The following is a 22,275-nucleotide window of genomic DNA, read 5'->3' as shown; positions in this document are numbered from 1 at the left end:
CCTGCCCTTCCCAGCGCAGCGCTCCATTTACTGCAGGCTGCAGCATGAGGTCTCAGCTACCTCCCTCCCTCCCCTCTTTCCTGTTGGTAGTGGCCAAGGGAATGCTGGGAAATGTAGTTCTTTCCCTGCTCCAGGGCTGGCTCTATAGGCAGGGAGCTAACCAAGGAACTACAGCTCCCAGGGCCCCCTGTTGGTTCTCAGCTCCCAGGCTGGATCCCTGCAGCCCCTGCAAATGGGCTGCCCCAAGCACCTGCTTGCCTTGCTGGTGCCTAGAGCCGCCCCTGATAAGAACGGCCAGACTAGGTCAGACCCAAGGTCCATCCAGCCCAGTGTCCTGTCTCCCGACAGTGGCCAATGCCAGGTGCCCCAGAGGGAATGAACAGAACAGGGAATCACCAAGTGATCCACCCTCTGTCGCCCATTCCCAGCTTCTGGAGACCCTAGTCGCTAGACCCACAACCAGCACCAAATCTGTCACCGCTGAGCATCATCCTCAATATATATATAGCTGCCAGGGTTTGTGTTTTCACCTATCCTGCTTTCTCAGAAATGCTTCCAGTTCCACCCGCAGGGCCAGGTAGGCAGGCAGAGCATCAGAGTCTCAATGCGGGGATGAGAGGATGGTGTAGAGAGGAGGGCTTTAGATTTATTAGGAACTCTGGGGAAACTTTTGGGGTAGGGGGAGCCTATACAGGAAGGATGGGCTCCACTTAAACCAAAGTATCAGGGGGTAGCCGTGTTAGTCTGCATCTACAAAAACAACAAGGAGTCTGGGGTGTCACCTTAAAGACTAACAGATTTATTTGGGCATAAGCTTTCATGGGTAAAAACCTCATGCCCAAATAAATCTGTTAGTCTTTCAGATGCCACCAGACTCCTTGCTGTTTTTCTAAGCCAAACTGGAACCAGACTGCTGGCACTTACCATTGAAAAGGTTGCAGAGCAGAGATGAGGGATAGCCGATTGCTGCAGAGGAGCACGTGGATCGGACAGAGACTTCTCTTAGAGGAGAGTCTATTGATGGAGATTCTCTAGGTTTTAGTCAGGAGCAGAGGATGGAAGAGGATAAAGTAGGGGTCAGATCAGACGAGAAACATTCACATAAAAAAGAATCTGACACATCAGAAAAGGGCAGACAAATAAACAGTGACAAGTTTTTAAAGTGCTTGTACACAAATGCTAGAAGACTAAATAATAAGATGGGTGAAGTAGAGAACCTCCTGTTAAAGGAGGATATTGATAGTATGTTGTGAAGGCCAAGAACATAACAGGGTTCAAAAAAGAACTAGATAAATTCATGAAGGATATGTCAACTGATGGCTATTAGCCAGGATGGGCAGGGATGGTGTCCCTAGCCTCTGTTTGCCAGAAGCTGGGAATAGACGGCAAGGGAAGGATCACTTGGTAGTTACCTGTTCTGTTCATTCCCTCTGGGGCACCTGGCACTGGCCACTGTCAGAAAACAGGATACTGGCTAGATGGACCTTTGGTCTGACCCAGTAGGACCATTTTTATGGAATAAAAGAAAATACATGAATGAGAGACAGAGTTATAAAAAGAAACGATTCATTCCCTGCTGAAAGGAAGGTCAATAGAAGATAAAAGTCTGTAAGGATTTCATATTTATTTGCAGATATTGTGGAAGACTTTGTGAAGGAGATATCCCTGCAAGAATATTGTTGTGTCTAGACTCAGAGCTTTGTATTGAAATAGGGTCCCATTGAGGCAGGGCCATACAGGTCTGTTTCACCCAGTCAGGGGTGGGAGTGAGAGGTGAAAGTGGCTGGCAAGATTTCAGGTTAAAGGAGGGTGCACTCAGCGGATTGTCCTCATTTAACAACAGAAGGAGAAAATACATTTCAGATTTGAAGGACTCTGGGCCCAATAGATTGTGTGTGTGTGGGGGGGGGAGGGGTATAACATAACACCTCCACGAGAGTTAGGTGGCTAACTTAGGAGCTTTTGAAAATACCACTGGGCGTCTATCTTCATCTTTGAGCATCTCCATATATTTGAAAATCTGGTCCATGATCTTCAACGTTATATATAAATGCAAGTATCTTTACTGCGAATGTTTCCTTGAAATTATTATTTTTTCTAATTGAAAATAGATACAAGGAAATACTTTTCCACACAATTTACCTGTGGAACTCCTTGTCACATGATATCATTAGGGCCAGGATTTTTTTTTTAAACGAATATTACTTTTTTCATTAGATTGTGTTCATCTACAAACTCAGAAGACAGGCTGTTTCTCCTGTCGTTCACACCCTGTGTGAGGAGTAACTCTATTGGAGGTAATGTGACTTTTGTGCTTTCCTTCTATTACTTTTTATATCTCATAGCATAACAAATGTAATGAAAAATCAGAGGCACAAAGAGGGTTATACATTGTACAGGAGGTCCTAGATATATTGAATACATATGTTTACTGTGGCTTTTTGACTTTTTCTTTTGGAGGAGGCAGACATATATTTTATCACCTGGAAGGAATACAGTTAGTTTGTGTGCATGTGTACTTTAAACACAGTTAAGTTCCTTATAATATTCTTTTAAGAGGAGAATTTCTTCTAATGTAGATGTCCACATCCCTCAAAGAACTCAATGGGAACAGAGTCACTGACTGATTGTTAGAGTTACTAATTCGTCCCCCTTCCATTGCAAATTGTAAATGACTAAACATGGGTAAAGGCCATGGCGAATCAGGTCTAGAATCCCCTATTTCTGTTTCCAGTCCAATGTGGAAGGACTGGATTTGTTTGTCGGTTTGCCTGCAAAGCCCTTGGAAGACCAGTAAGACTGAATTTTGCTGGACAAGAGCTGGTAGTGCTTTTGGCAGTATTGCCACCAGCGGGTTGAGACATCACCTTGGTTCCCTGGTGTTGGAGGGGAGAGTTGGTTGGAAACTGCACAGACTCAGGGGGCTGCGGATTGTCTCTCCGGGTGCAGCCTTGGGAGAGTAAGTGGCAGATTTAAACAGCAGACTTTCACCTCCATTTCCATATTCCCCTCCTTATAAGAGATACAAACTCCTTCCCTTAATGATCTGAAATTGCTTTCATGGGGTCTCCGATAGAAGGTCTCTCCTTACTCCTTTCTGTGTGTTTGTGCAGTGCCTACAACTTCGCGGTGGGATCCTGGTTACACTTTCATATGACTGGAGAAATAAGGAGAGGATGTCAATGACGTCACTTGGCTAGCCATTAATGTCTAGGGACTGCTCTTAAATCGACCGTGGTGAAGGGAAATATTCCCATTGTCTTTAGTGGGCCTTGGCTCATGCTGTGTGAGAGAAGAATATTTGGCCAGAGAGCAGAAGGGACGGGATTTACACAAACAGTGATTATTGGGATCGCAGAAGTGTGAAAATGTATCTTCTCTTTTAAGCTTAGGTTGGAATTATATCATTTCTCTATCCATCTCCATCCATCCTATCTATCTATCTATCTATCTATCTATCTATCTATCTATCTATCTATCTATCTATCTGTCTTTGCCTCCTACCCCCTCTTTAATGTTGGTGTCAGAGTTATCAATTAGGAGCGAGCTACGTTATTGATCCCTTGCGTTCCCAGGGTAACCTGGTCACTGAGTGCGGAAACAGACTTTGCAAAGACACTCTGGAATATTTCTGGTTTTGTTTGTTTTGTTGTTGTTGTTTGTTTGTGTGTGTGTTTGTGTGTGTTTGTTTGTTTGTTGGCTACATTTCTAGAAATAATTGTGGAGTTGCTGTGGCTTGGTCTGAGGAGAAGGGTCAGTGCTGCGGAGATGGGATAAAAACCATCTCTGTTCAGAAGGGGGAATGGGATCAGCAGAGCCTCTGTCTCCTATTGCAGCTCGGTGCGGTTTGCATAAGAGGAGATACTTTGGGTCCGTTCTCATTGTTGTGGAGCGAGAACGCCACCCGCAGGAAATCCCTTCCCCAGTCTCTAAAGTGGGGAGGGTTTTGTGTGAGTGCAGACTGGCTTCCCCTCACTGTGTGTCAGTGTCTCTCGTGCAGTAATACACCGCGGTGTCCTCCGCTTTCAGGCTGGTCATTTGCAGGTAGAAGTTGGAGCTGTCCTTGGAGGCTGTGAATCACCCCTGGATGGAGGGGGAGTAGTTATTCGTGACTGAAGATTGGTGATAGCGGACCAGCCACTCCCCCTCAGGGAGTCCACTTGCTCTGGACCCTCCGGGCCTCCACCCCCGAAGGGGTTGATGCCACCCTGTTCTCTAGACCGGAGTGACACTCAGCCAGTGTAAAACAGGAGGATTTATTGAGAGTTGAACACAGCACAGGAAACTCTCAGGGCCTCAGGCCTGGCCTCCCGCAGCCCAACACATCCCAGTCTCTCTGCATCCAGGTGGGCTCTGCCTGCTCCCCCTCTCCAGCCCCGAGCCCCCCTGCTTCCCAGCTGGGCATCTGAGATCCCCGGCCCCAAGCCCTGCCTCTGTCCATTGTCTTCTCTCCAGGTAAACAGGGCAGTAAACCGGGGCCTCCTCTTCTCGCTTCTGTCCTCTGGCTGGAACCGGCTGGTTCGGTCACCGGGTCCTCACTCTGCAGCCCATTGTTCTCCCACTGGCCAGAACCGGCTGCGACTCCTGAGCTGGGTCTCCGGGTCGGGGTCTCAGGTCACCGGTCGCTGGGGTATCCATCCTCCAGGCCATTGGCTGGGGTCCCACGTTCCCTCTCCGGTCCTCTTTAACAAAAACGCCCTCTCCCCTCACCTCGTTAAACCAGTAACCCCCAGGGAAACTGAGTCCCACCCCCTCCGCATGCGAACCATTGAAACCCCACCGAAACCAAGAAAAAACAAGAAAATCCCCCACTTCTTGACAACCAGTCAAGTTAAATACATTCTCTATCAATTAAAAGGCGGCAAAGAAATACATAAAAACGTGTTTACAATATAACGACATTTAGGCCAAAAATATAACATGCTCCTGCATCTTCAATGTGTTCAGGTGGAGAAAACACCTGCAAAGCCACTACAATGAAAAGTAAGTGAAGCCAAAGTCTCATTTTCCCGGATGTTGGAGAGGAAAGTTCTCAGGGGGGGGTTGGCTGGTAACTGCACAGACACGGGGGCTGTGGATTGTCTCTCCCGGTGCAGCCAGGGCAGAGAGAGGGGCAGATTTAAACAGGAAACCAACACCCCCATTTACATATCCCGCTCATTATAACAAAGAGACAAACTCTTCCCTTAGGCCCCGAATCACTTGCACAATGATTGAGAGAGGGAGAGCCAGACTGAACCTTTCCCTGTGTTTGTACAGCGCCTAGCACACTGTGGTGGGATCCTGATTATACTTTGCCTTCGAGGACAAATCTGCACCTGCCTTGAATGATCCCAAATCCCTAAACACCAGTTTAGAGCCACTCCAAAAGCTACCGCTTTTGTAAGCTAATAGCTATGAGTAAAACAGAGGAGGGGCTCTGCTCATGGGGGTCTTTGCGGGTGAAGGTAGTTGAGGGGGGATATTGGGGGTAGATACGGAGGGCAGGGGAATAAGCCCTGCTGTGAGGGTCTCTGTGAGGTGGGAATGGCAGTGGGAGGACAGGGGGTAGGGATAAGGTGTCTGTGGGGTGGGAATGGCAGTGGGAGGACAGGGGGTAGGGATAAGGTGTCTGTGGGGTTCCAGTGAACAGGTCTGGAGGTGTCAGGCAGAGGTCAGAACATTTTCACTTTATATCAGTGTTATAATAAGGGGAATGGTGAAATGTATGGATGAGTCTGTAGGGGTGGGGGATACAATCGATTCCAAGAAACCAGGGAGAGTATTATTTAAAACTGAGTCCTCTGGGCATTGATTTCTACGGGAATCGGGGTCTGGGCATCTCAGCCAGTGCTAGGCGATATTAGAATCTTGTGCCTCTGCTTGAACAAACTCCCAGTAATTGTATCTGGGGGGCTGGGGGGGGGGGGCTGTGTTGTTCCTGGGATAGGCTACTAGGCTGCGTAAAAACATCTGAGGCCCTTGGGGGAGCAGAGTGTGTTAGGAGGAGGTGAATGGAGGGGGAGAGAAGCTCCCTGTTATTAAAAAATAGTATCTGTCTGTGAGGAGTTATATCTAATCACTTGGTTTCAGTATCAATTAACTGAAAGGAACGGGATTAAATAAAATCCACGGGTTCCTGGAGTTGTCTTTTCTCCCAATTCAGTTTATTATAGATTAGACAGACCTTGAGGGACACAATTTTTGTCTGAGCTCAGACAGTCTTTCAGCCATGATTTGGGGGCTTCGGTAACTCAGCCATAGGTTAGGGGTCTGTTACAGGAGTGGGTGGGGGAGGTTCTATGGCTTGTGATGTGCAGGTCAGACTAAATGAGCAGGATGGTCCCTTCTGACCTGAAAGTCTCTGAGTCTCCTCTCGCGGTGTATCTGTACCTCGGTAACACGGGGCGGGGTCCTCAGGTCTCTCGGGCTGCTCATTTGTAAACACAGCAGATGGTTGGGATTGTTGTCCCTGGAGATGATGCATCGTCCCTTGGCCCAATCGGTGTAATACGCACACAGCACCCACAGCAGTGACAAACTACAGCCTCTTCCTGGGAGTCTGAGCACCTGGGAGGCTGTTTGTTCTGAATCAATTTGCCGTTCTGCCAACGGCAGGCTTTGTCATCCCGTTACCAGAACGCCTGGGTTCCATTCCTTCCCAGCTACAGAAGGAGTTTAGGAAATTGGGGGTTCCCCCGGAAATTCCTGGAGCCAGGAGAGACAAATTACCAGTGCAGGAAATAGGGATTTAGGACACCGGGGTTCTATTCTCAGTCTCAGGAGTTTTGATTTTCGGATGGTCCAAGGTTTAGTTCAAAAGTTCTTGTAAACTGCTTTAGAAGTAGTTGGGGGTGGGGCGGGAAGAATGCATTTAGGGAAGTCTTTGATCCTTGATCTCACAATGGTTCAGTGTAGTTTACTGAACAGGATGTAACAACTTCTTATGGAAGCTTTCTTCGCGTTTGAAGGGTTACTTTTATTTTCAGGGGTACATACAATGCAAATGTTTGCTGTCAGGGTATACCAGGTGCACATAAGTGAAAACAGTGCAGGCAACATTCTACAAACATTTCAAAAAGTCGAAACATGAAACACATTCTTAGGCACTTAGCCTCGAACAACGTCTGTTGTGCTTGTGCTCGCACACAGGTAAACGAGGCTGGCTCCAGCTCTGCACTTGTAAGGCCTGGGGGCCTTGGCATGAGCTGGCACTTGGTCTGCCAGTGTCACACTGGGCATCTTCCCTTCCGGACTGGGATGGGTGAGAAGAATCTGTGACCGGGTCCCTGTGGGGTCAGGCAAGCGAAGGAACAATGTGGGAACCGGTCACATTAACCACATTTTACATCAGTGAAAGATCCAGATCTACGAGGAGAGACTGACCATGGGAACAGGACTCACACCTGACTGAAGCAGCGAGGAATGTCTGCGGCGCAGAACCAGTGGGCCTCTGTGAAGCAAAAGGGGAACGTTGCTAGGGCATGAAAGGGTTAAAGCCTTGTGGCCAGTTTGTATTTCATTCCCCTGGATGCTCCTTCTCATTCCTGTGCCCAAAGCCCTGTTGTTTATGTCGCTGCTGCTCCCACATGGCGCGCGGATTCTGCAGCCTGGGTTTTTGCAGGAGCATCTATCGGTTTGTGTGTCACTGTGTCTCTCGCACAGTAATAGCGGGCGGTGTCCTCGGGCTTCAGGCCTGTCATTTGCAGATACAGCTCACTCTTGGAATCATCCCTGGAGATGGTGAATCGGCCTTTCACTGAATCAAGGTAGTATATAGTACTCCCACCGTAGTTTATATTAGTGACCCATTCCAGTCCCTTCCCAGGGGCCTGTCTGACCCAGCTCATCCAGTAATCACTGAAGGTGAACCTGGAGGCTTTGCAGGAGAGGCGGAGAGAGTCTCCGGGCTTTTTCACACCCCCTCCAGACTCCACCAGCACCTGGGACCGGGCACCTGCGAATAAAGACAGTTTATAAATATTGGTATATAAACAGCGATAATGTAATCTATTTTTCTAACTCTGCCAGTTATTCAGAGGAGGAAAATACCTTCCAAAGCTGCTACAGCGAAAACAAACAGGAGCAAAAATCCCATTTTCCCGGGTGCTGGAGGGGAAAGTTCCCAGGGGACTGGCTGGTCACTGCACAGACCCAGGGACTGCGGATTGTGTCTCCGGGTTCAGCCTGGGCAGATAGAGGCACAGATTTAAACAGGAAACTGTCTCCCTCATTTGCATGCCCCCTTGTTATAAGAGACACACACTCCTGCTGCCAGTGATCTGACTGACTCGCCCTAGGGCTCCGGGTGCGGGAGTCAGACTGTCCCGTCCTGTGTGTCTGTGCAGCGCCTGGTACAGGGCGCTGGGATCCTCCTGACACTTTCAGACCCCTGGGAGTAATGAACACCTCCCTTCATTGGCTGTTTTTCCTCACCCAGGAACTGAGGGCCTGGCTATTGTGAGGTGATACTGGGTCACAGGGGAGGGAGGGCGGGGACGGGACTCAGCTCTGGAGCCCTGTTCCACGCGCACAGGGGCCATGCAACGTCCGGTCAGGGGGGTCAGTTTCTGGGGAGGGGTCGTTTTCCAGGGATCCATCCGGCTGGGCCACCTGCTGGAGAGGGAAGATTTCCCATGGTGCTGGGACGGATTTGGGACAGAAGCCCCTTTCCCTTCCCAGCAGTGACCGGCTACATTGAAATGATCCATGACACTAGAAACGTGATCTGAGCAAGTCTGGCTCATGCTTTGGACCAGGTCTGGGGGCTGCCTGTGGGTGCAGGTGGGAGAAGCTGGGGGAGGAGGGGAGTCTGAGGACAGAATTAAGGTTTTGCAGTGGAGCCTCCCTGACATTAGTGGGCCGAGAGCGACGTGTCTGGGAGTTTTTCTTTAGGGGAGAGTCGAGGGAGGATTCAGGCTACAGTTAAGGAAGATTTTTATGCTCGGCTGATATTTATATTCTTGTTTATATTCCTGTTCCCAGTCACACTCCACTTCCCATTTACACTCGGATTGTAAACTCGGTGGGACTGAGAGAGGTTTTATGGTCTGTGTTTGTACCGTGCCTAGGACTATGGGAGCCTAGACTATCATTAAGAACATAAGGAAGGCCAGACTGAGTCAGACCAAAGGTCCATCTAGCCCAGTGTCCTGTCTCCGGAGAGTGGCCAATGCCAGGTGCCACAGAGGGAATGAACAGAACAGGGAATCACGGAGTGATCCACCCCCTGTCACCCATTCCCAGCTTTTGGAGACCCTAGTCGCTAGACCCACAACCAGCACCAAATCTATCACCACTGAGCATCATCATCATCAAGGTCATTTACATCAATAAAGTGTAGACAGAAGCTTTCTCCTGGTTGAGTTTAAAGAACTTGTATGATATGAACGCTATGTGTTTTTGCAACATTCCCATGATGTAAAATTGAGGGATAACAACAAAAACAACAATGAAAATATTTCCATTCCCACTGACATTCAGACAAGTATCATCATTCACGCTGAAACACAGATCTCCATTCCCATTACCACCCTTGTTTCCTTTCATATCCCCACACTCATTCCCACACACTGGAGAGAGAGAGAGAGAGAGAGAGAGAGAGAGAGAGAGAGAGAGAGAGAATGTTCTCGGGGAACGTTCCATAGACAGTTTCACTGAAGGACACTCAGAGGATGATGGTGGGTGGGTGGCTGGCTCCATAATGCGCCATGGTCCTAGGCTCTCAGACTGGCTGGAGACCAGTTCAGTGATGAGGCTAATAGAAGGGAGACAATGTACAGGGCAGGAAGTCAAATAAATCTATAAACAGACACTGCACAGCTCTATGGCATTGACCAACAGGGATTTGGGGAACAGCCTTGTTCCCTTTTATAGCTGACGGGGTTTGTGTTTTCACCTCTCCTGCTTTCTATCCCCACACGGGAACTGAGAGGTGAACATGGGACTATTTGGGCTTCTGGTTGACAGATAATAATTCCTTTTAACCCATATCAGTGTCTGTGGGTGTGTTTTGATTGGCTAATAGGCTCCAGCCAGCCAATGTACCGACTAATGCCATCAAAGGAAGAGCACCAGTGACTCTTCTAAACTCAAGTGTGAAGGCTGTGGAGTTGCATCCCCAACACAGAACTGCAGAGGTGCGCCGGCCTGAGGGAGTGGTTCCTCACGTGAAGGTAACGTTTGAAGAGAATGGAAATGAGCTGCTGGAGGACCGGCTCCAGGGATTTTGCTGCCCCAAGCGGCAGGAAAAAAAAAAAGCTGTGATCGCAATTGCGATCGGCGGCACTCCGGCGGCAGCTCCACCGTGTCGCTTTCTTCTTCAGCGGGAATTCGGCGTCAGGTGCTTCCCTCCGAGAGGGACTCGCCGCTGAATTGCCGCCGAACAGCCTGACATGCCGCCCCTTCCCCTTGGCGCCCCAAGCACCTGCTTGCTGGGCTGGTGCCTGGAGCTGGCCCTGTGTGGGTGACAAGGGGGGAGAAGGGAGGACGAGTTACCTTTCCTCAAGAAAGATGTGGTGAGAGACTGCCAGTTCCAGTTCAAGCAGCACGCCAGGGGCACAGGCGTGTGCACGGGGTGTGCTGGGTGTCAAATGGCTCCACTTTCCCGGCAGCAGCAAGCCGCCGGCCCCTCCTCCTCCTTCCCGGGCTCGCCCCCACCTGCCACCCCCCCGTGGGTCTCCCCCCCGCTTGCCACCCCCCCGTGGGTCTTGCCTGCCACACCTCTGCAGATCTCCTCCACCCCTCCCCGGAGTGTCCCTGCCTGAAAGAAAGTGTGCACCTCTCCCCTGCCTGCTTGTGCTGCTGGTGTAGCACATTCCTGCACAACTGCTGTCTGCTGCCCCAGAGTCCTAGTGCCCCCCATCCCCTCTTGGCAGGGCAGGCTGCCCTTACCCTGCCCTTCCGCCCTAGCCCTGAGCCTCTCCAACACCCCAAACCCCTCAACCCCAGCCCCAGCCCTCATCCACCCTAATCCTCTGCCCCAGCCCTGAGCCCTCATCCCCCCACACTCTAATCCTCTGCCCCAGCCCTGAGCCCCCACTGCATGATGAACCCCTCATCCTCAGCCCTGCAGCCCTCACCCCTGCACCCTCTCCTATCCCCAAACTCCCTCCCAGAGCATGCACCCCCTCCCCCTTCCCAAACACCCCCTCCTGCCCCACAAACTCCCTCCCAGAGCCTGCACCCCCTCCCTCTGCACCCCCTCCCACTTTCAAACTCCATCCCAGAGCCTGCACCCCTCACCCCCTCCTGCACACCGACCCCTGCCACAGCCCGGAGCCTGCACCCAGCACTCAAACTCTATCCCAGAGCCTGCACCCCTCACGCCCTCCTACACCCCCACTCCCAGCCCAGAGCCTGCACCCAAACTCCCTCCCAGAGCCTGCACCCCTCACCCCTCCTGCACACTGACCCCCTGCCACAGCCCGGAGCCTGCACCCAGCACCCAAACTCCCTCCCAGAGCCTGCACCCCCTCCCTCTGCACCTCCTCCCACTTTCAAACCCTCCCAGAGCCTGCACCCCTCACCCCTCCTACATCCCCACCCCCAGCCCAGAGCCTGCACCCAAACTCCATCCCAGAACCTGCACCCCAGACCCCCCCGACCCAAACTCCATCCCAGAGCCTTAGGCAGGTGGGGGGTGGATACTAAGGGGCGGCACTCCGGCCGTTATTGGGGTGGAACGTCTGGGTTTTCAGCGGCAATTCCGCGGCAAGTCCCTCTCGGAGTGAAGGACCTGCCGCCGAATTGCCGCTGAAGAGTGGAGCGGCGCAAACGTGCTGCCACGGCTTTTTTTTTTTTTTTTTGCCGCTTGGGGCGGCAGAAAACCTGGAGCCGGCGCTGGTTGGATAAGGGGTGGGGACAGTCTGGGGACAGGGAGCAGGGTGGGTTGGACAGAGGTAGAGGGTCTCTGGAGGGGGCAGTCAGGGAGCAGGGGGGGTTGGATGGGGCATGGGAGTCCCGGGGTCTGTCAGGGGGTGGGGGTGTATAGGGGTCAGAGCAGTCAGGGGACAGGGATCAAGGATGGTCCTGGGGGGGTAGTTTGGGTGGGGGGTCTCTGGAGTGGGTGGTCAGGGGACAAGGAGCTGGGGGGGTTGGATGAGTCGGGAGTTCGGGGGGGCTGTCAGGAGGCAGGGGTGTGGAGAGGGGTAGGGGCAAGCAGGGAGCCAGGGGGGTTGTATGGGTTGGGAGTTCTGGGGGTCCTGTCAGGGGTCGGGGAGCAGTTGGATAGGCGTGGAAGTCCCGGGGGCCTGTCTGGGTGTGGGGGTGTGGATAAGGGTTGGGGCAGTCAGGGGACAGGTAGGGGGTAGGGTCCTAGGGGGGCAGTCAGGGGACAAGGAGCAGGGAGGCTTAGATAGGGGGTGGGGTCCTGGGGGGCAGTTGGGGCAGGGGTCCCAGGAGGGGGTAGTCAGGGGACAAGGAGCGGGGGCGGTTGGGGGTTCTGAGGGGGGCAGTCAGGGGGTGGGAAGTAGGAGGGAGTGGATAGGGCAGGGCGGGGGCGGGGCTAGGGCGGGACTCCCTGGGTGCACACCCTAATGAAATGTGCTGTGCACGCCTATGGCCAGGGGCTGATGCCTGCGCAGGTGGGTAACTTAAGGGCTTTACCAGAGAAGCATCAAGAAGTCTTTTCTAAGGATGAGGTGACCAGTTTGGATGACTGGGTTAAAGGTCACCATGAGAGGCTGAAGATATCTTGTGAAGTTGCTCTCAATATAACTAAAGTCACAGCCCAAAGTAGGAGAAGGACTTATGATTGCAAGTCCAGTGGGGCTCTCATGAGGCCTGGTGTCCATGTACTAGTTCGTAACCATGGACACCGGGGGCGTAATAAAATACAGGACAAGTGGGAATCAAATCCCCACATTGTAGTCGCTCACAACAATCCGGAGCTACCAGTTTACACCATCCGGCCTGAAGGAGGAGGTCCTGAGAGAGTAGTACATACGGATCAGCTAGAACGTGGGACTTTTAGTCTGACCAGGGCTCGTAGGAGGCATAGAGCAGCATTTCCCGAGCAGACTGAAACCAATGGGGCAAACCCAAACCGACGAAAATGGCCAGATCCCTCAAAGTGACCTGGTGTTACCAGGGGAATAGAAAATGGGTAATGAACTATCAGTCCTAAGAAGGTCCCAGAGAACTATTAAGAGTGTACTGCCTATTAAACGTAGAGATGGTTACGTTATTGGTTCGATGTAGTGTTTTAATGAATATTGTCAGGTATAGTATGAAGAAGTAGATGTAGAATGTTAAATGTTCTTTTGGTAATTAATGGGGTTTTTAATATGACATGATGTGGGTATATGTTGTTACTATGGGGCCTGGATGTACCGGTGTGAATATTGTGGCTGTGGCAGTATTTTAGCAAGGGGGCATGTAAGGGGACTGTTGCCCCCTTACTAACACTCAGTGGGGGGGTTTTGGTGGCTAGCTCCCAGCACTAAAAGGGGAGGGGTCGATGGCAAATCAGGGGCCTGAGACTGACAGGCCCCAGGAACAATGGGGAGAGGCCAATGCGCCAGGTTAGCTTGATTGACAGGGCGGGCAGCTAATCAGGGAGTCAGGAGGCGGGGGGTCCCGCCCTCCCTGTGAGCTGGAATGACCTGGGTCAGACAGAGGGGGCAGAGCTAAGGAGGGAGCAGGGGCCCAGCTGAGCTGGGAGCAGAACCGGGCCAGCCGGAGGGGCCAGAGACGCAGCCCAGGGAGCAGGTCAGAGCTGGGAGCAGAGTCACAGAAGCAGCCCAGAGAGCCGAGCTGTGCTGGGGGCAGAGCTGCAGCCACCGGAGCCGGAGGGGCCAGAGATGCAGCCCAGGGGCTGGAGGCCAAACAGCAGCAGCTGCTGAGACAGGCTGGAGCTGGGGCAGGGGCTGGGGTTGGGGCTGGAGCTGGGGGTTGGGGTTGGGGGCTGGAGCTGGGGGCCGGAGCCGGGGCTGGAGCTGGGGGTTGGGGCTGGAGCCGGGGCTGGAGCCGGGGCCGGGGCTGGAACTGGGGTTGGGGCTGGAGCTGGGGGCCGGAGCCGGGGCTGGAGCTGGAGCTGGGGGGTTGGGGCTGGAGCTGGAGCTGGGGGGTTGGGGCTGGAGCTGGAGCTGGGGGGTTGGGGCTGGAGCTGGGGCTGGAGCTGGAGCTGGGGGTTGGGGCTGGAGCTGGGGGTTGGGGCTGGGGGCTGGAGCTGGGGGTTGGGGCTGGGGCTGGAGCTGGAGCTGGGGGCTGGAGCTGGAGCTGGGGGCTGGAGCTGGAGCTGGGGGGTTGGGGCTGGGGCTGGAGCTGGGGGCTGGAGCTGGGGGTTGGGGCTGGAGCTGGGGGGTTGGGGCTGGGGCTGGAGCTGGGGGTTGGGGCTGGGGGTTGGGGCTGGAGCTGGGGGGTTGGGGCTGGAGCTGGGGGGTTGGGGCTGGGGCTGGAGCTGGGGGCTGGGGCTGGAGCTGGGGGTTGGGGTTGGAGCTGGGGGGTTGGGGCTGGGGCTGGAGCTGGGGGTTGGAGCTGGGGGGTTGGGGCTGGAGCTGGGGGCTGGAGCTGGGGGGTTGGGGCTGGAGCTGGGGGGCTGGGGCTGGAGCTGGGGGTTGGGGCTGGGGGCTGGGGGTTGGGGTTGGGGCTGGGGCTGGGGCTGGAGCTGGGGGGTTGGGGCTGGAGCTGGGGGCCGGAGCTGGGGCTGGGGGTTGGGGCTGGAGCTGGAGCTGGGGGTTGGGGCTGGAGCTGGGGGGTTGGGGCTGGAGCTGGGGGGTTGGAGCTGGAGCTGGGGGTTGGGGCTGGGGTTGGGGCTGGGGCCTGGGGTTGGGGCTGGAGCTGGGGGTTGGGGCTGGGGCTGGGGGCTGGAGCTGGGGCTGGGGGGTTGGGGCTGGGGCAGGGGTTGGGGCTGGAGCTGGAGTTGGAGCTGGAGCTGGGGGGTTGGGGCTGGAGCTGGGGCTGGAGCTGGAGCTGGGGGTTGGGTAGGGTTACCATATCTCAAAAATAAAAAAAGAGGACCCTCCACGGGCCATGGCCCCGCCCATTTCCCCACCCCTAGCCCCGCCCCAACTCCGCCCCTTCCCCCACCCTAACTCCGCCCCCTCCTCCCTCCCACTCCCAGCCAGGGGGAAAGGGCTGCCCCAGTGCTACCAGCATCACGGTTTCCTGGGCAGCCCCCAGACCCTGCGCCCCCAGCCGGCGCTTCCCCAGCGCAGCTGGTGCCCGGGAGGGGAAGCGCAGGGTCTGGAGGCTGCCCAGCAAACCGTGAAGCCGGTAGCGCTCGGGCTTTGGGCAGCCCCTATTCCTCCGGACCCTGTGCCCCCGGCCGGGCACTTCCCCTCCGGGGCTCCGGCGGCTCTGTGTAACTTACACTGTGTAAGTTACACAGAGCCGAAGAGGAGCAGAGCCCCCGCAGCTGGAGGCTCTGCTCCTCTTAGGCTCTGTTTAAGAGCCGGGCTGCCCAAGCGCTACCGGCTTCGGGCAGCCCCCGTGCCTCCGGACCCTGCGCCCCCAGCCGGGCACTTCCAGTCCCGGGCTCCGGCGGCGCAGGGTCTCCAGCCGCCGGGGCTGTGTGTAACTGACACAGTGTCAGTTACACAGAGCCCCAGCCGCTGGAGGCTCTGTTTAAGAGCCGGGCTGCCCGAGAGCTACCGGCTTCGGGCAGCCCCGTGCCTGGAGACCCTGCGCCCCCAGCCGGGCACTTCCCCTCCCGGGCTCCGGCGGCGCAGGGTCTCCGGGCACGGGGCTGCCCGAAGCCGGTAGCGTTCAGGCAGCCGGGCTCTTAAACAGAGCCGCCATTTTCCCGGACATGTTCCGCTTTTTGGCAATTCCCCCCGGACGGGGGTTTGACTGCCGAAAAGCCGGACATGTCCGGGAAAAAGAGGACGTATGGTAACCCTAGGGTTGGGGGTTGGGGCTGGAGCTGGGGGCTGGGGCTGGAGCTGGAGCTGGGGGCTGGGGCTGGAGCCGGGGGCTGGGGCCGGGGGCTGGGGCTGGAGCCGGGGTTGGGGCTGGGGCTGGAGCTGGCGAAGTCTGGAGCTGGGTGCGGGGGGCAGCTGGGGAGAGCGAGGGGGACCCTGGGCAGAGGGCCCAGCACAGGGAGATGCCCCCAGCTCAGAGGCTTTGGAGGCCAGACTGGGAGGGGGATCGTAACCCCGACGGGGCGGGGGCAATGCTGGGCCGAAGGTTCCTGCCACCTAGAGCCTGAGAGCGTGTGGCCACCGCCAGAGCAAGTGTCCAACCCGCAGCGTCTCTGCAGCACAGCCAGGGCCTGGGCAGGGGCCTGGGACATGTGAGGAACAGACTGAACTTCCCTGACATCCCAGAGACGCTGGCTGTGACATCCCCGTGCCACAGAGCGGGGTGACGGGTTTTCCTTTAACCTTTCCAATTTTTTTCCTTATTTTTTAAATTGATTGCTGTTTAATAAATTGTATTTGCTTTGAACTGTGTGTGATGATCAGTGGGTCAGGGAAGCATCCAGTGCCGAGAGAGCCCCCCGGAGTGGGAACACCCTAACCCCTGCCCTGAGTGACCACGACAAGGTTGGGGGTCGAGCCCCCCAGGAATCCTGGGCCCAGCCTAGTTGGGGTTACGAGGACTCTGCCAGACAGGAGAGTGGCAGGGGAGCCCTCGAGGTCAGGCAGCCTCTGGGTAAAGGAAGTGGGAGCGAGGACTGAGATCCTTTCGCTGGCTAGCCCACTTCACCGGGGTCATGTATAAGCCAGGAAAGTTCCCCACAATAGCGGGACCATTCCCCCGCTTACATCTGTAATAGAATATTTGGGACCGAGTGAATCCCCACCACACCCAGTGCAGGAAACCCGGTACCTCCACCTCCTGTGGATCTAGATCTGACTGAACAACCGGGTTCATTTTCCCCATTTCAAACAGAGGAAATTACTGTCTCCTGTGAGCTCCCAGTGCGCGGCCTCTCAGCATCAAACCAGCTGGGACTTTCTCTGGTAACCGCCACAGGAGGTTTTTGTCTGAGCTCAGCCCGGCTTCCCCTTCACTGGGCAGGGTGTGTGTCTGATACCAGGCGGTGCCCTCGTCTCTCAGGCTGGTCAGTTGCAGATACAGCAGGGATTGTTGGGATTGTCCCTGGAGATGGTGAATCGCCCCTTGACTGCGTCGCCGTAGTATATGCTGCTCCCTGATACGGGCGACCCACTCCAGCCCCTTCCCGGGGGCCTGACGGACCCGGCGCATCCAGTAGCTGCTGAATGGGAACACGGAGGCTTTGCAGGAGAGGCAGAGAGAGTCTCCAGGCTCTTTTACATCCCCTCCAGACTCCACCAGCCAGTGATTTCCCAAAACCCCCACCCCCACCCCAGTTTTGTGAACTAGTTACATGCCAATTTAGTGACTGTTTGGAAATTTGAAAGGAAATTGAAACATTAATACACACTTTAAATGCATATACAGTGTATGATAAAATACGTGTATTTGAAAAAGTATCATAGATTTGAAAAGTATGAGCATAGACTAGCTTCCTTCTACAGCTGTTGTTTTTTATGGGGCTGGGGGGAAAGGCTTCTGGACCAGATTGTATTTACATTGACACCTAATCTACCTAGGAATCCAGCAAACAGAGCGGTGTTGCCCAAGTGATAGAGTTTGGCTGGGGTTGGGTTACAAATCACTTGAATGCAGGGGGAGGGGGGATGAAATGTTGTTGTTCTTATCTTCTGAGTAAAGGGCAGTAGAACTGTACTTAGTCTGTGCTGATTGAGGGCATCAAGAGAGAGGTTGGGGACCTGTCCCTCGCCATTGTTTAAGGACAGAGCTGATTAGGCTCCATAGATAGCCTGTTCTTCTTTTTGCGGATACAGACTAACACGGCTGCTACTCTGAAAGCTCCATAGATAGTCTTTTGTTCTGTTAAGTGACCACTGCAGCTGAAATCACTGATAATCAGGTCTAAGTGTCAAGTATCAGGGGGTAGCCGTGTTAGTCTGTATCTACAAAAACAACCAGGAGTCTGGTGGCACCTTAAAGACTAACAGATTTATTTGGGCATAAGCTTTCGTGGGTAAAAACCTCACTTCTTCAGATGCATAGAGTGAAAGTTACAGATGCAGGCATTATATACTGACACATGGAGAACAGGGAGTTACTTCGCAAGTGGAGAACCAGTGTTGACAGGGCCAATTCAATCAGGGTGGATGTAGTCCACTCCCAATAATAGATGAGGAGGTGTCAATTCCAGGAGAGGAAAAGCTGCTTCTGTAGTGAGCCAGCCACTCAGAACCCCGACCAGGGGTATTCTATCTGCTACCCAAGATCCATAAACCCGGAAACCCTGGACGCCCCATCATCTCAGGCATTGGCACTCTTACAGCAGGATTATCTGGCTATTTGGACTCTCTCCTCAGACCCTACGGTACCAGCACTCCCAGCTATCTTCGAGACACCACTGACTTCCTGAGGAAACTACAATGCATTGATGTTCTTCCTGAAAACACCATCCTGGCCACCATGGATGTAGAAGCCCTCTACACCAATATTCCACATGAGGATGGACTACAAGCTGTCAGGAACAGTATCCCTTTTGAGGCCACAGCACGCCTGGTGGCTGAGCTTTGTGACTTTGTCCTCACCCACAACCACTTCAGATTTGGGGACAACTTATACCTTCAAGTCAGTGGCACTGCTATGGGTACCCGCATGGCCCCACAGTATGCCAACATTTTTATGGCTGACTTAGAACAACGCTTCCTCAGCTCTTGTCCCCTAGTGCCCCGCCTCTACTTGCGCTACATTGATGACATCTTCATCATATGGACCCATGGAAAGGAGGCCCTTGAAGAATTCCACCTGGACTTCAACAATTTCCACCCCACCATCAACCTCAGCCTGGACCAGTCCACACAAGAGATCCACTTCCTGGACACTACAGTGCAAATAAGTGATGGTCACATAAACACCACCCTATACCAGAAACCTACTGACCGCTATACGTATCTACATGCCTCCAGCTTCCATCCAAGACACATCACATGATCCATTGTCTACAGCCAAGCCCTAAGATACAACCGAATTTGCTCCAACCCCTCAGACAGAGACAAACACCTACAGGATCTTTATCAAGCATTCATAAAACTACAATAGCCACCTGGGGAAGTGAGGAAACAGACTGACAGAGCAAGATGGGTACCCAGAAATCACCTACTACAGGACAGGCCCAACAAGGACAATAACAGAACACCACTGGCCATCACATACAGCCCCCAGCTAAAACCTCTCCAGCGCATTATCCACGATCTACAACCTATCCTAGAAAATGATCCCTCACTCTCACAGACCTTGGGAGGCAGGCCAGTCCTCGCTTACAGACAACCCCCCAACCTGCAGCAAATACTCACCAGCAACTACATACCACACCACAGAAACACCAACCCAGGAACCTATCCCTGTAGCAAACCTCGTTGCCTACTCTGTCCCCATATCTACTCTGGCGACACCATCAGAGGACCCAACCACATCAACCACACCATCAAGGGCTCATTCACCTGCACATTCACTAATGTTATATATGCCATCATGTGCCAGCAATGCCCCTCTGCCATGTACATTGGCCAAACTGGACAGTCCCTCTGCAAAAGAATAAATGTACACAAATCGGACATCAGGAATGGTAACATACAAAAGCCAGTAGGTGAACACTTCAATCTCCCTGGTCATTCTATTACAGATTTAAAAGTCACTATCATTGAACAAAAAAACTTCAGAAACAGACTTCAAAGAGAAACAGCAGAACTAAAATTCATTTACAAATTTAACACCATTAATCTGGGCTTGAATAGGGACTGGGAGTGGCCGGCTCACTACAGAAGCAGCTTTTCCTCTCCTGGAATTGACACCTCCTCATCTATTATTGGGAGTGGACTACATCCACCCTGATTGAATTGGCCCTGTCAACACTGGTTCTCCACTTGCGAAGTAACTCCCTGCTCTTCATGTGTCAGTATATAATGCCTGCATCTGTAACTTTCACTCTATGCATCCGAAGAAGTGAGGTTTTTACTCACGAAAGCTTATGCCCAAATAAATCTGTTAGTCTTTAAGATGCAACCAGACTCCTTGTTGTTTTGGTAACTATAATGACACAAATACGTATAGTCATATTTTCCATCTATCTGTCTTACATACTTCTGGGAGCACCCATGACCATAGCATCTCAGCACCTCACCAGATTTAATGTATTTAACCTCACAACACTACAGTGATGTAACAAAATGTACTTTCTACCAAGCGGGGACCCAGGCACAAAGAGGGAGATTTTAAAAGGTATTTAGGTGCCCTAAAATGCAGTAAGGCACCTAGTGGGATCAACAAAAGTGTCCAGACTTCGAACCCCTCCTGATTTCAATGGGATTTAGTAGTTTAGGTGTCTTCAGAATGTCATTAGATGCCAATGTCCTTCTTTGGAAACCTAAATACCTTTTACAGTCTGGCTCTGAGTTGCTCAAGCTCACGCAGGAAGACTGATATTAAAAATAACCATGTTTGCCAATGTCTTCATCTATGGCTCAAAGGGAAGAGGCAGATCTTAATTTGGGCTTCATCTCAAAGTCATTGGTTTTCAGGTGAGTGGAACCTCAGTCGAGATGTAATTTTGTGGCTGCTTTTCTTTTGAAAATATTCACCAGTTATTTTCCCCACAAAGTTCCGGGGCGAATTGCCAGAGTCAATGGGCACCTGCAGTTTCTATGCACATACGAGCAGCTGGGGGCAGTACAGAGTTGAAAAGTGATGTTTTCCAACCCCCAAAGCCCCTTTTCAGTTTTGTCCCCAGGGCGGAGCTGTTTGCTCATTGCTGCCCCCTCGCGGTGAATGGGAGAAGGGGACTCCGCAGCCCACCCTCTTTCTCTTGCTGTCCTCCCATATTATTATTATGAAAACCACATCATGAATATGTTAATGTGTTTTTGTACATTCCCAAAATAGGATTTCTTCCTCATACGAAAACTCTCTTTTTGCCAGAAAAGCCACCTTTGGTGGAAACATTATTCCACTGAAAACAAACAAATACATAAACCCGTGTTGTATTTTAGTGCCAAAAGCCGAGAGATCGGTGTCTTTCTGCGGGAATGTGTCACTGACAGGGTGACACTGAGCGGATCCCAGCATGCTGAATTGAAGAGGGTGCTCGACGGAACCGGAATGAACCAGGTTGAGGCTCTATGGCCTGTATTATGCAGGAGCTCAGACTAGTTTCTCTTCCTGCTCCGCTCCGACCTTTATGTCTATGGATCTGTGACTCCCCGGGAGGTTGTGGGGGGGCTCAGCATTTTTCCCCTGCAGAGGAAAGAAAGAGGAAGGGACCCAACAAGAATGTTCTGTCCTTTGTGGAACTTGTATGAATTCCTTCCCCTTGCGTACAATCAAAGAAGAGGAATGATAATAACAATAAAAGGGTTTGTTGCTGCCAGCCCCTTTCCCAGAACTGATCTTATTTTCACTTACAGGCCTTGGGCGCCCCCAACACCAAAGGGCTTCTCTAATTACTGCAGGGAGAGGTTTTTGTCTGAGCTCAGACTGGCTTCCCCTCACTGTGTCTCTCGCACAGTAATAGCGGGCGGTGTCCTCGGGCTTCAGGCCAGTCATTTGCAGATACAGCTCACTCTTGGAATTATCCCTGGAGATGGTGAATCGGCCTTTCACTGAATCAGGGTAATATGTACTACTCCCACCGGAGTTTATAGCGGCGACCCATTTAAGTCCCTTCCCGGGAGCCTGTCGGACCCAGTCCATCCAGTTGCTGCTGAAGGTGAAGCCGGAGGCTTTGCAGGAGAGGCGGAGAGAGTCTCCGGGCTTTTTCACATCCCCTCCAGACTTCACCAGCTGCACCTGGGACCGGACACCTGGGAATAAAGACAGGCCATAAATATCAGTATAAAAACAGTGGTAACACAATATTCTTCTAACTCTGCCAGTTATTTAGAGGAGGAAAATACCTTCCAAAGCTGCTACAGCGAAAATTACAAGGAGCAAAAATCCCATTTTCCCAGGTGCTGGAGGGGAAAGTTCTCAGGGGACTGGCTGGTCACTGCACAGACCCAGGGGCTGCAGATCCTGTCTCCGGGTGCAGCCTGTTAGAGAGAGGCACAGATTTAAACAGGAAACTGTCTCCCTCATTTGCATATTTCCCTTGTTATAAGAGACACACACTCCTGCTGCCAGTGATCTGACTGACTCGCCCTAGGGCTCCGGTGCGGGAGTCAGCCTGTCCCGTCCTGTGTGTCTGTGCAGCGCCGGGCACAGGGCATTGGGATTCTCCTTACACTTCCGGACCCCTGGGAGGAATGAACAGCTCCCTGCAGTGACTGTATTTCCTCACACAGGAAC

General features: G+C 53.0%; 2 gene segments (V, D, J or C); both read right to left on the bottom strand.

The window, feature by feature from the left end:
* Positions 1-7,547: 7,547 nt before the first annotated feature.
* On the bottom strand, positions 7,548-8,077 carry LOC128846231 (Ig heavy chain V region 6.96-like). The segment is given in 2 exon segments: positions 7,548-7,936; positions 8,032-8,077. Coding segments are annotated over 2 exon segments (435 nt in total).
* A 13,055-nt stretch (positions 8,078-21,132) lies between these two features.
* Positions 21,133-21,930, bottom strand: LOC128846230 (Ig heavy chain V region 6.96-like). The segment is given in 3 exon segments: positions 21,133-21,225; positions 21,436-21,791; positions 21,885-21,930. Coding segments are annotated over 3 exon segments (495 nt in total).
* Positions 21,931-22,275: the final 345 nt, after the last annotated feature.

Source organism: Malaclemys terrapin, chromosome 12, assembly GCF_027887155.1.
Source record: "Malaclemys terrapin pileata isolate rMalTer1 chromosome 12, rMalTer1.hap1, whole genome shotgun sequence".
NCBI lineage: Eukaryota > Metazoa > Chordata > Testudines > Emydidae > Malaclemys > Malaclemys terrapin.
The sequence above is the reverse complement of the archived record's forward strand: the minus strand, read 5'-3'. Positions and strand labels throughout refer to the sequence as shown.